At 46.8% G+C, this 13,908-nt stretch overlaps 1 protein-coding gene and 1 non-coding gene across 2 annotated transcripts; one reads left to right on the forward strand and one right to left on the reverse strand.

The window, feature by feature from the left end:
* The first annotated feature begins 6,360 nt into the window (after positions 1-6,360).
* LOC138496219 (U1 spliceosomal RNA) lies at positions 6,361-6,522 on the forward strand. The gene has a single exon (XR_011277757.1). It is a non-coding gene; the product is annotated as a U1 spliceosomal RNA (small nuclear RNA).
* Positions 6,523-9,869: 3,347 nt separating this feature from the next.
* LOC138493100 (adhesive plaque matrix protein-like) lies at positions 9,870-11,504 on the reverse strand. The gene has a single exon (XM_069620313.1). It carries the CDS (start codon positions 11,502-11,504, stop codon positions 9,870-9,872), a length of 1,635 nt encoding a protein of 544 aa, XP_069476414.1.
* Between the last annotated feature and the right edge of the window lie 2,404 nt (positions 11,505-13,908).

The raw sequence follows: 13,908 nt of genomic DNA on the forward strand, positions 1-13,908 counted from the left end.
CCTTTTTGTTCCAAATCTCAGTCTCTGAGCCATGATGTCAGGTTACCTGTTGAGGGTCTGAGCCTTAGAATGAGAAAAAAGGAGAGTCTGGGTGCACCAAAGGTATTATAGCAGTGCACCCTAGATCTCCAGTTGTTTGTCAATGGGAGGAGCTAACCCTCAGCATGCAGCCCTTCAATTCAAGGAGACGCTTTGTTAAAGGGCTGCCTGTTGTGGTGGCCAATACCCTCTGGCAGCCTTTTAACTATGTGGCTCCTTGGGTAAAAGGGCTACTTGCTGGGGGTTGGCTTCTCTCACTGAGAAACAGAAGGATGGCTGGGGCACCCAGCCTCTCCTTGTATTTTTTTATGTGAGGAGTAAAACCCCAGCAGTCAGCCCTTTCACTCAAGGTGCCTCATGGTTAAAGGGCTGCCTGCATGTTTCTGGCACTTCTGATTACAAAAGAAGTAGAGGCCTCTGTAAACAGAAGGCCCTTCCTCTTCCTTCCTGTCTCCACCTCAGAGGCTGAGGAATTTGGAATAGACTGAGTCCCAAGTCGGATGCTCCCTCTCTCTTGCATAGATAGCCATTGTTGGGGTGGTTGGGAAAGGTCCCCATGAATATGAGGGGTTCATGTAGATGCACCATATTTATGACTGGGAGTGGTGGAGAACTGATCGTGATGTTGCAATTTCATATGTAGCAAAGAGTAGTTAATTAAGGAAGGGATGTTACTTTTAGTGTTACTGTTTGTACCTATTAGCTTTCACTCACACAGCAATATAACATGTTAAAACCCACTAAATGTAAAAAAATACATGCACATTAATATAACTACATGGGGAATTAATGAATCTCAATATAGGGGGCCTTTCACAAATGAACCAAAAACACAGTAGTCAGGGCTGTTTTGCAGAGTGAACTTTGAAACTGATTCTGTGAGATTTTAGAAGGCACGGGATGGGTGAATAAGTATTTACCTATTTTATTTTATTTTTGCATTTATTGAGCGCACCAAGCCCTCGGGCATCTGGGTGCAAGTTACATAGGGGGGTATAGTTACATGTGTGGGCATAGTTCAAGCAGGTTGTGAATGACAAAAGTTAGTGGAACAGATGAGTCTTTAGGTTTTTCCTGAAAAGATGGTAGGTTGTTCCAGAAGTTACCGACAAGACTCTGGGGAAGCTTGAGCCATCTGCTTGTTTTCATCTAAATCGGACGGTAAGTAGTCGCTGGCTGTTGGAGGATGTAAGTGGTCTGGTTGGAAAGTATTTTTTTTATCCTATGGACGAGGGAAGTAGGGACTTTTTTCGCTAGACAGAGGTGTGCAATCGTGATGATTTAAAATGTGATACTTTCCTGAATGGGGAGCCAATGGACTGAGTGCCTTACATCAGAGATGTGGTCAGTTCCGTTCAGCTCCAAGGCTGCTCAGAGAGCATTAGTTTGAATGACCTGGAGCCTGTTCAGGTTTTTTGTCCGAGGTCCCGCAGAGTAGAGAATTTCAATAGTCTAGCTTGGACAGCACAAGAGCACGGGCAACTGTAAGGTGGTTGGTGGTGGATACAAAAGGAGTTCTTGCTCATAAGAATTTCTGTTGTTTAGGCTGTTCTTGAGGCGATGTTGTTGATTTGGCAGATCATATTGAGTGAAGTGTCGAGGTAAATGCCCAGTTTTGACTGAGATGGAAACGGAAAATTTGTGGCCATCAATAGAGAAGAACCAGTATGCAGGGTCCGGGTTTGTCAGACGGGTTGAGGGGCCAACTGGAAGAGGCTTGGTCTTCTTGTTGTTCAGACAAATGGTGTGTTGGGCCATCCATGTTTGGATTGCCTCTTAGATGGCATTTACTGTGGCTCATAATATCCTCTCAAGGGGTTGAGCATTTGAGTATCATCCGCGTAGTTGGTGAAGGAGATTCCCAGTGAGTCAAGCTGGACAAGCAGTGGTTTTGTGTAAATATTGAAGAGAGTTGTGGAGACGGAGGAGCCTTGTGGGACACCGCAAGGCATTGGAGTAGGCGGGTCTGTGGCTTTGCCAGTGAAGACTCATGAAGTTCTATTTTCGAGGAAGGAGGCAACCAAGCTAACTGCTTCTGGTGAGAAGTATGCAACTGTTGTCAGGTGGTGGTAAAGGGTCTTGTGGTCCAGAAGTTCAGATGCAGTGGAGATATCAAGTTGCATCAGGAGGGAGCATTTTTCTGCATTGTTGGCATCGTCGAGTTGTTTCTTCAGGTTAAGCAGGGCCATTTCTGTTCCCTGACTCAGGCAAAAGCCAGATTGGCCGTTGCTGAGGATAGATTGTTCTTCCAGGAATGCCTGAATTTAGATGTAGGCAATTCTATCTAAGATTTTCAGTTGGAATGGGACGGTGGTGATTGGTCAAAAGTTGGCATGTATAGTTGGATTTAATAAAGGATTTTTAAAAAGGGGGGGTGATCCAAGGTTCTTTAAGACAAGAAGGGACACTGTTAGAGATGAAGGAGAAATCGATAATGACCTTGATGAGGAGGGTGAGAAGTTTAAGGCATTGTAGCCAGGTAGGTGTCTCCTTTGCACCATCATGAAGGCTTAAGGCCCTTCACCAGGTTGGCCATGTCAGGTTCGGCGATGGGGGCGAACTGTAAGAGCTGTATGTGTGCGGGCGGTTCATTAGTTTGGATTTGTGGTGGGATGGGGGCTAAGTTGTCTGATTTTAATTTAATTTTGCTTCATAGTTGTGCAATGCTGCCAGTGAGGTTGTCTTGAATATTGCTGCACCAGGTATCATCTTTGGTGATGGTTGATGCAGGTGTGGTGGCAGTTTGGAGTTCACATGGAATGATGAACAATTTGCACGAGCTTGAGGCTGCTTCTGATGTTTTGCTGTTATAGAAGGCTGCCTTGGCAATAAGATTGTTTGTTTATATTTACTGGACTGGTCTGAGAATAGTGCCTTGTTGGATGTGCCTGCACCCATCTGCCAGGTAGCTTTCATGGCAAATTGTTTGCTCGAAAGGAGTGGAGTTGTGTGGTGAACCATGTATTTTCGTGGTTGGTATTCTTTTCTTTGTGCAGCTTAAGAGAAACTAGGCTCTCCAATGCTTTAGAGAGTAGGGAGTTTACTGTTCTACTAGGAAGTTGTTATGGTAGTGTGTTGATAACTCGGTCGTGAGTAGCCATAGTAGTCGATCACTTGTGAGGTTCTGTGTACTTCATGCTAAAGTGGGGGGTAGGTGGAGTCAGTGTGTTTCTGTAGTATGGGAGAAAGGTATAGCGTGGTGGTCTGTCCAAAGGATGCAACATTGGTGATGATAGATGTATTGCAGTTGTGGTTGACTAGCCAGTCAAGCGTGCAGCCTCAGGAATGTGTATGGTCCTCGATCTGTTGAATGCAGCCTATGGCGGAGCAAGCTTTTGCTAAGGCTGAGGCGTGAGCGTCCGAAAGGTAATTGATGCCACGATTGCGGTCTCCCAGGACTAAGTGAAGGGTATTAGGCTTGAGGTTGGCACTTATGACTTGGAGGAGGTCCTCTTCGAAGATCGAGGGGGGGCCTGGAGGGCAGACAGTAGGTAAAGTGATATGGGTAATTGGGAGAACAGTTGAGATTAATGGCTAAGGTTTCGTAGTTGTGGATGGCAGTAATGGTGATCTGGTGAAGTGGGATGGAGTTCTTGTATATGAAGGCTTCCCCCCTCCTTAGCTGTCTGTCCTGTACATTCTAAGTATGCCATAGCTCGTGGGGATGGCAATGGCTAACACTGGGCCGGCAGAAGGGCTGAGCCAGGTTTTGGTAATGGCTAGGATGTCAGTATAATTAGCGGATATTAGGTCATGAATGCCAAGTGCGTGGGCAGTGACTGATCTGGCATTGATCAAGGTGCATCACAAGGGAAGAGGTGGCCGTGAGATGTTCTTTTCTTTTTTTGTGCACTGTGACTTATACCTTGGATGATGTCATTGTTAGGCAGAATCAAATGCAGTACCCTTAGGGAACACTACATGCAATTAAGACTACAAGTGTCAGTACAATTTCACCTTTGGTACAAGCCTGTACTACACAGCAAAGTGGTAGCAGTGGCTGAGCAGCCAGACTTATCTCAATAGTAAAGTGAACAGTAGAACAAGTTACACAAAGGACCAACCACTACAGTGATTCAAGCAAACACTTATCAAGGTTTCCTGGTAAAAGAATGTACATTTATTTACACAGTCAGTTTGGAAACATTTCACTAGCAAGAGCAGCTCAATATCATATACTAATATACCACAAATACACAGCCAATAAGTTACCAAACAGGTTCAGCTCCCCTGAAGTGGGAGCAAAATAGCACTTCAGTTACTTTAAAAAGGGGTAACAAGACAAGGTTATAAGAATCAACAGCACACATACTTTCATAGGCAAGGCAAAGGGTTTCAGTTAACTACAACCAGCAATTAAGTTCATAGGCCTGGGCCAAAGTCAATGGTTCAGAGTCTTTGTATAGGATAGCACTGTTCTGGTAGTAAACAGTTAAGTCTTTTCCATGGATCTTAGAAGAATTTGGTCAGATGAAAAGTTAGATGTTGGTTTAGGGAAGGACAAGCCTTTGAAGTCAGGAAATTTTCACAAACTTTCACAGTGGCCAAATAGGTTTCCGCACAGTACCTTTAAAGCAAGGTTGTCTAACGTACGGCCCGCGGGCCACAATGCGGCCCGCCAAGCCATTTTATGTGGCCCGCCAGGCCGTATGTTGGACAATGCTTGAGTAAAAAAAAAAAATGTTTTTTTTTTTTTTTTTAAAATGTGCCTGTGCGCAAAACTACTCTGTGCTCTATTCGGGACACATAAAAGAACAAGACGAATGAGAATTCTGAGCGCACACTCACTCTACTAGACTGCTATCAGCATCATCAGTCACAATATTTTTGGGGGGAGACTTGGAAACATTGGCACAAAAGGAGCCGCTCTGTGCTGGATCACCATCCTTTCACCAGTAAACCCGATTCAATCACCATGGCCCCCTTACAAATCCCAGCCATGCTGTGATTGACCTGTGGACACATAAATAATCGTATCAATAAACTTTCTCTGCCTTTTTTATGGCGAATGCCAATTTCGCCACATTCATTTGGGTCAATTTTACTGCTTTTTTTACCACAAAAACCGGTGGCAGAACCCCTGCACCCTCACTTTCTATATACCTTACCCAAAATTACCATCTATTTTTTTTGGTAAAAAAGCGTAAAAAAATGCGGCAAAAAAATGTTTTGTCGAAATTGCCATTCAGCAAAAGTGGGCAATAGCAAATAATCTACACACTCAAGAACAACCTTTCAAAAAATGCTCTCCAGAAATGTATAGAAAGGAAACAAAATCCAAATCCAAATCAATGGGAACCAAAGTTTTCGTTTGTTAGTGGATTGAGTTTGTTCACAAAATGGATCGGAGTACACTTCGAATAGTTGCTGCAGCTCTGGAGAAAATACGAGTGGTATGATAGGTTATTTATAACGCGCTTAATACCCATGCAGCAGTGATCCCAATCATAAAAGTGAAACAGGCAAGCCCAACAGGTATAACTTATTTTCACTCTTTTGGTAGCGCAGTCTGAGGGCAGCCTATACCCTTCAGGAGAGGTGTGAGCTGATACAGTTGCAACACAAAAAACAATAGTACTATGTTCCCAAAATACCTTAGTTCTTGTCTTTCGGATCTCAGCAGAGCCAGGCTTTTCAACATCAGACCAGAAGCATGGGTGCCTTTGCGCTGGGCTGGGGTCAAGTCGGAGAGCAGCAGCGATGGGCCCCAATGATGCAGTTCTGTTTGGCAGTGGTGCTGATTTGTGGGTAGAAAACGCTGGGGACAGTAGGCCGTGCCAAGTGGATGGCACTGGAAGACTCAGTGACCTCTGGGCCCTGACAAGGGAATACTTGCCTTTGGCGCTGTGCAGGCTCGGCTGACACAACACGGCATATGGTTACGGCAAAGATGTCAAAGCTTCAGCATTGTCATGGAGCAGAACTCTGAGATTCAGGGGTGGTGGAGCGTCGAGGTCCAGGATGATTATGATGGTGTGAATGGGGCCAGCGCTGAGCAGCTACGCTCAGGAGAGCCATGGGCCCGTGTGGGGCTGACAGGCCAGTGGGCAGACTGCAACAGGCCTGCTCAATCCATCCTGCTATTTATACAAATCTCGGGCCGAGCAGCACCTGATGGGAGAAAGGAACTGTGCTACAATCTGCTCTTCTGCTGGGCTCTGCCTGCTGGAGCTTCCCCCTACACGCGGGACAGGCAGCTCTGCAGACGCTCAGAGCTTCCGGGGATTGGGGGGTTGGGGCTGGGTCAGGGCCTGCCTTCTCACCCTCGCTTAGCAGGGCTTCCCAGAACTGACCCAACCCCTGCCCTCTTGCATGCAACTCATACTTAGCTGGCAAGGGAGAATCTGATCTCAAGAGCAGATCTCCCAGGGTGAGGCTTACCCATTGCACATCGGATTTGCTGACCCCTGCTATGTTCCCAAATGCGGGATACACGACTGCATTATTTCTGGTAGTGGGGGACTGCGTTCGCGCTCTCCCCCCCGATTTATTGGTGAAAGAAAAGGTAAAGTGTGCACTAGGCCTGCTATGTTGCATACTTTTATATTGTGCTCACATTGCGTTTCTTCAATTAGGTTCACCTTTGGGTGATCGCTTTTCCACATTTTATCTGTTGAATTGAATTATGCTTCTTTCATCACCACAGAAGTAATGTGTATTACAGAGATAAGCTGCCATATGTATTGGGCACACTGCACATGCTAAGGCAGCATCAATCATGCTTTGTACAGGACATTGCTGGCCTAAATTGGGAACAGCCAGCATAGACATGTTGCTACAGAGGCATATTTTGGGTACAACCAGCATGACAATGTGTTACATCAGTGACAGTGCTGTCTTACACTGTGGACACATTGATCATTAAAATGTGTTGTGTTGTAAAATGTTCTTTTCTGCTGTTGGTGACATGGAATTTTCATGTTCCCCTTTAGAACTGATTGTACACTTATGGCTTTTTGGTCACCTTTTCTGCTGTAAAATGCACCATTTCAACCCCATATTTGAAAAAGAATTCTTGGGGGGAACCCCCCCAAACCCTCCCTAGAACAATGTAGCTCCCTCGCTACGCACGGTCGCCCCCACTATTTCAGAAAAATATTAACACATGGACACTGAAAGAAATCACAAGCAACTAACCTTTGATCACTGCCCATGACACCAAAAGCTATCCTTGGGACTGCATGGCTATCACTGCCTGTGATGCTATTGTGTCAAAGGTCACACAATATCGCTTTTTAATATACTGCTTTGGGTGAGGTTGTTGACTTTTGGCTCGCCGGCCCACTGGGTGACAAAAAGTGAATGCTTCGGCCCCACATTCAAAAAGGTTGGACAAGCCTGCTTTAAAGTGAAGAAGAGCTGTAGCTGAGGCAGTTGTTCCTGGCAGTTCCTGCAGATCTCGCTGTTCCTGAGCTTCAGTCATGGGGACGAGAAGGCGGATATCAGGAGGTTCCTGCACTGCCCAGGGAAGAGGCCACAAGCTTGGCAAAATGTCAGTTAAAGGTGTGGGTGCCTTAAAGTCCACAAACTGGTTTCCTTCCTACTGGCTATCCGGTTTTCAACAGCACTCTGAAGAACATTCGACGAGGATGGGGACAGTGTCCAGGTGGCTTGCGATTTGGTTGTTCCCACCAAAATCAAGGGAAGAAGTTAACCTTGAAGGGCTTCTCTGTCGATGGAGTTTCAGGCAATTCAGACCTGCAGCAGGGCATCACCGGTCGTGCAGGAGTTGCAGCAGTCATCTTCCTTCAGCTCGTCTTTGGTTCTTTCATTTCATTGGTCGACTCTGCTTTCCAAGTCCCAAAGACCTGCTTTTAAACAGTTTTCCCCCATTCATTCCAGCCTGGCTGTTAATCACACCGGACAGCCGGACAGCCAGCCGACCAATCATGCCAGAGTGCATTCAGGTCTCCCAGGAGGCTAAGCACAGGAAGTTGTGTGCACCTCCCTCACATCCTATCCACCCAGACACTGAGGCACCAGAGGAGGGCTTCAGCACTGAAGCCCACCAAAGGCCAACAAACAAAGGGACCAAACCTTGTTTGGCGCGTAGAGTTAAACACAAGAAGGACCATTCCAAAAAGAAATTGCAAAAATAGTTTACTGGGTGACTGGAGTCTGTTTTTAGAGATAGGTCTTGGGCGCAATATTGAAAAACATGGCTGAGACGATTTTTAGCTACCGTTGTTCGCGGTCGGGAAAAATCATTGTAGTTTGATGTAAACCACTGCCACCAGCCATTTCAAGTAGGAAAGGGTAACATTTGAATGTTACATGAGTTATTTCACTCAGGGGATTCTAGGCAACCCCTCCAGCACTCTATAGGACGATAATGTGTGCTGGGTCTGTACATTTAAAGAGACTAGTAAAAGTCAATTCAACTTTACATGCTCTGGGAGACAGTAGTCAGTCCCAGAGAAGGTATTTAAACCTTGGGAAGTCTGAAAAACATCTCTGTGCCACTGCACTAAAGGTGCTGTGTGACACACAGAAAAAGATGATGCCTATGGAGTTGGTTTAGAACTCCATAACCAAAGAACACAAAAGTAAAACACACATCAAAATACATGAAAGAATGGGGAAAAAAGCTCAGACTCTTCCCAGCTAAAAAATCAAATCCTAGAAATCCAGCAAAGTTGCTGGGGGTCTCAAAAGGTAAGGGGAATCAGCACATTCTTGAGAATTCTCCCTTACAGTCATAGGCTTAGGGGGAGAACAACATACCTGGGTTCGGAGATGTAGCAAAGTGTTCTGTGTGTTAATACTGGGGGAGGTGTCTGACAGTGGTGTCTGATGTAGTGTGGATAGTGTAGGGCATGGTGGTGGTTGAGAGTATCCTCAGTGCATGAGTGGTGGCACTGGTGGTTTTGGGCAAAAGAGTGGTGGCACTGGTGAGCTTGGGTGTATGAGTGGTGGTGTTGGTGAGCTTGGGCACAAGAGTGGTGCACTGGTGAGCTTAGGTGCAAGAGTGGTGGCACTTGAGTGCATAAGTGGTGGCACTGGCAAGCCTGGGCGCATGAGTGGTGGCACTGGTGAGCTTCGGTACATGAGTGGTCATGCTGGTGAGCTTGGCCGCATGAATGGTGGCACTGGTGTGATTGTGCATATGAGTAGTGATGCTGGTGAGTTTTGGCACCAGAGTGGTGGCACTGTTGAGCTTGGACGCATGAGTGGTGACACTGACAAGCTTGAGTCCATGAGTGGTGGCACTGTCAAGCCTGGGTGCATGAGTGGTGGTGCTGGTGAGCTTGGGTGAAAGAGTGGTGGCACTGGTGAGCTTGGGTGCATGTGTGGGGCAAAGGTGAGCATGGGTGCAAGATCCGTGGCATTGATGAGCTTGGGTGCATGAGTGGTGCTACTGGTGAGATTGGGTGCATGAGTCTTGGCACTGGTTTGCTTGAGCGCATGAGTCATGGCATTGGTGAGCTTGAGCACATGAGTGGGTGCCACTGGTGAGCTTGGGTGCATGAGTGGTGGTACTGGTGAGCTTGGGTGCATGTGTGGTGGCACTGGTGAGCTTAGGCGCATGATTGGTGGTGCTGTTGAGCTTGGATGCAAAAGTGGTGGCACTGGCGAGCTTGGGCACATGAGTGGTGCCCCTGATGAGCTTTGGCACATGAGTGGTGGCACTGGTGATCTTGGTTGCATGGGTAGTGGCGCTGGTGAGCTTGGGTGCATGAGTGGTTGCACGGGTGGGCTTGGGTGCATGAGATGGGCACTGGTGAGCTTGGGCACAAGAAAGGTGGCATTGATGAGCTTGGGTGCATGAGTGGTGGCACTAGTGCGATTGGGTGCATGACTCTTGGCACTGGTTTGCTTGAGCACATGAGTCATGTTGCTGGTGAGCTTGGGCACATGAGTGGGTGCACTGGTGAGCTGGGGCGCAAGAGTAGTGGTGCTGGTGAACTTGGGCACATGAGTGGGGCAGTGGTGAGCTTGAGCGCATGAGTGGTGCCACTGGTGAGCTTGGGTGCAGGAGTGGTGCCACTGGTGATCTTGGGCACATGAGTAGTGGCACTGATATGCTTGGGCACATGAGTGGTGGCACTGGTGAGCTTGGGTGCATGAGTGGTGGCACTGGTGAGCTTGGGCGCATGAGTGGTGGCCCTGGTGAGCTTTGGCACATGAGTGGTGGCACTGGTGGGTTTGGGCGCATGATTAGTGTCACTTGTGAGCTTGGGTGCATGAATGGTGGTGCTGGTGATCTTGGTCAGAAGAGTGGTGCCAGTGAGCTTGGGCACAAGAGTGATGGTGCTGGTGAGCTTGGGCACATGGGTGGTGGTGCTGGTAAGCTTTGGCACATGAGTGATGGCACTGGTGAGCTTGGGTGAATGAGTGGTGGTGATAGTAAGCTTGGGCACATGAGTGGTGGTGCTGGTGAGCGTGGGCACAAGAGTAGTGGAACTGGTTAGCTTGGGCATATGAGTGGTGGTGCTGATAAGCATGGATGCATGAGTGGTGACACTGGTGAGCTTTGGTGCCTGAGTGGTGGCACTGGTGAGCTTGGTTGCATGAGTGGTGGCACTGGTGAACTTGGGCGCATGAGTGGTGGCACTGGTGTACTTGTGTGCAACAGTGGTGGCACTGGTGAGCTTGGGCACATGAGTGATGGCACTGGTGAGCTTGATTGCATGAGTGCTGGCACTAGTGAGTGTCGGCGCATGATTTGTGGCACTGGTGAGCTTGGGCGCATGAGTCGTGGTGCTAGTGAGCTTGAGCATATGAGTGGTGGCAGTGAGCTTGGGTGCATTAGTGGTGTGATGGTGAGCTTGGGCACATGAGTGATGGTGCTGGTGAGCTTTTGGCTCATGAATGGTGGCACAGGTGAGCTTTAACGCATGAGTGTTGTCGCTGGAGAGCTTCAATGCATGAGTGTTGGCGCTGGTGAGCCTGGGCGCAAGAGTGGTGGTGCTGGTGAGCTTGAGGGTGAAAGTGGTGGCACTGGTGATCTTCGGTGAATGTGTGCTGGCACTGGTGAGCTTGGGCGCAAGAGTGGTGGCACTGATGAGCTTAGACGCATGAGTGGTGGCACTGGTGAGCTTGGGCACATGAGTGGTGGCACTGGTGAGCTTAGGCACATGAGTGGTGGCACTGGTAAGCTTGAGCACATGAGTTGTGGTGCTGGTGAGCTTGGGCGCATGAGTGGTGGCAGTGAGCTTGGACACATTAGTGGTGGCACTGATAAACTTGGGTGCATGATTGGCGGCACTGGTGAGTTTTGGTGCATGAGTGGTCATGCTGGTGAGCGTAGGGGCAAAAGTGGTGGCACTGGTGAGCTTGGGTGCAAGAGTGGTGGCACTGGTGAGCTTGGGGGTGAATGTCTTGGCACTGGTGAGCTTGGGTGAATGAGTGCTGACACTGGTGAGCTTGGGCATAAGAGTGGTGGCCCTGATGAGCTTGGGCACATGAGTGGTGGCACTGGTGAGCATTGGCACATGAGTGGTGGCACTGGTGAGCTTGGGCATGAGAGGGATGGCACTTATGAGATTGGGCATATGAGTGGTGGCACTGGTGAGTTTGGGCACATGAGTGGTGGCACAGGTGAGCTTGGGCACATGAGTGGTGGCACTGGTGAGCTTGGTTGCATAAGTGGTGGCATAATTGCATCTGAAGTGGCAATGTTGGTGTAGCTGCATTGGTCAGAGGGGCCATTGGAGGCTCTAGGTAGGTGCTATATGGACATAGCAAAACCAGTCATGTCCATTATTTATTTCCTGCCAAAAATACATAAAAACTATGAGACTTTCCCTCCGTGCAGGCCGATCATCAATGGAATAGGATCACTCAGAGAGAGGATATCTCACTACATCGACCTACATTTGCAACCTCTCACAACAGGACTAGCCTCATACTTGAAAGATACCAAACATGTTATCCAACAGATGGAACTCATTCCTTGGGAGACAGATTTTCTTTTTGTGACCCTGGATGTGGTGTCATTGTACACCAGCATACGGAACAACAAGGGACTAGAAACAACAGAATTCTTTTTGAAATCATGGTCTGTTTCATTCTTACAACAGAACAATATGATTCTAGAGATGCTCAACTTTGTTCTAATGAATAACATCTTTATGTTTAACAAAACAATTTACAAACAAGAACAAGGAACGGCCATGGGTGCCAAGTTTGCCAATAGTTTCCAACCTATTCATGAGGCACTTTGAGCTAAATCACGTATGGCAACATAAAGCATTTACTGACAAAAATGTAGTATACTGGGGGCGGTACATCGACGATGTACTTATGAAATGAAATGGCAACAAGACTGAACTTGAAAAATACATTTTTCATCTTAATAACAATAATTATAACATCAAATTTACAGAAAAAGTCAGCCCAACAACCATTGAATTCCTGGATTTACAACTGTATACAGATGGGGAAAGAATATTAACGGACCTCTACATTAAACCAACAGCAGTAAATAAAAAACTACATGCACAAAGTAATCATGTTAAACATACCATCAAAAATATCCCATATAGAGAAATCCTTAGAGTAAAACGCAATTGCAGCATGGAAAATAAATATCAAGCACACCTAATTCATCTAAAAGAAAAATATATCCAAAGAGGATACCATGAGGAATCTTTGAATCAGGCCATAAGGACCAAGTCTACTAACACACAAGCAGAAAATCACAAACAAATGTACAAAAACACACTTTATCACTACATACAGAAGTGAAGCATTCATTGTGAAGAAAGTGTTAAACAAACACTGGAATATTCTGCGAACAGATGAGACACTACACAAACATTTAGAAGAAAAGCCAACAATGGTATTTCGAAAAGCCCCTACTTAAAAAATACCATCTCCAACAGGCTCCTACAAATGTGAAAACTGTACAGTCTGCATTCAGATGCTACATGGTACCAAACACATAAGATTGCCAACTCGGAAATTGCAAGAAATCAGACAATTCATCAACTGTAAAAGCAAATATGTTATCTATGCAATCATATGTGTTTGTGGCAAGAAGTACATTGGTAGCACAATAAGAGAAATGAAAAATCGTACCATGGAACACCTTAGAGCTATAAAAAATGGAGACACAAGATACCCCATGGCCAATCATTTAATCCAAGAGCACAACCAATCCAACATTAAGGACATTACATTTTTGGGCCTGGAAGAAATTGCCCAACCAGAAAGAGGTGGGGATAGAGAACTCCTACTACGCAGGAGAGAAGCGAAGTGGATATGTATTTTGGACACTTGTCACACTGGTCTAAACACGGAACATGAGATGTCCTATTGGCTTTAAACTACAGACAAGTGAGACTTTTTGACACAGGAAAAACAGATATGGGGCCTCATTACGACCCTGGCGGAAATCGCGGTGCAAAATGCACCATGGAGCACGGCGGAAAGCTGCCGATAGCGCCATGGGGGTTGGCGGATTTTCCGCCCCATTCCGACCTTGGCGGGGCGGTAAATCCCCATCCCCCATTTTACCCTTCCCCATTCCCATTTTTGCCCCATAGGGTATAATGGGAGTGGGGAAGGCGTCAATTACGCCACCGTAAAATACGGTGGCGTAATTAACAACAAGGTCCCGTAGCGCCATGGATTTCTCCGCCCGGAAAAACCAGGCGGAAAACGCTCCATGGCGCTACGGGAACTCGTAGTAGGGCGGACGGGTCCACCGCGAATAACGCTGGCGTAAACCCACTCCGCCAGGGTCGTAATGAGGCCCATGGACAATTTAAGTACAATGGGTTTAATTTCCAAAGAAGACATTATGGTCTGATCAAGTTTTAACCACTTGCAGAAAATAATTTTGATCTATGTTATGTTGAAATTTGTATGTTTGCATCCAATCTACATATTTTATTATTCCATTCTTCTTCAAAAAAAGCTTTT

The sequence above is a fragment of the Ambystoma mexicanum genome, chromosome 10 (genome assembly GCF_040938575.1).
Source record: "Ambystoma mexicanum isolate Mex_15411 chromosome 10, UKY_AmexF1_1, whole genome shotgun sequence".
Lineage (NCBI taxonomy): Eukaryota > Metazoa > Chordata > Amphibia > Caudata > Ambystomatidae > Ambystoma > Ambystoma mexicanum.

Coding starts and splice junctions, on each gene's coding strand:
- LOC138493100 (XM_069620313.1), bottom strand. CDS start 11,504: ATGCCCAAGCTCACCAGTGCCACCACTCATGTGCCAATGCTCACCAGT.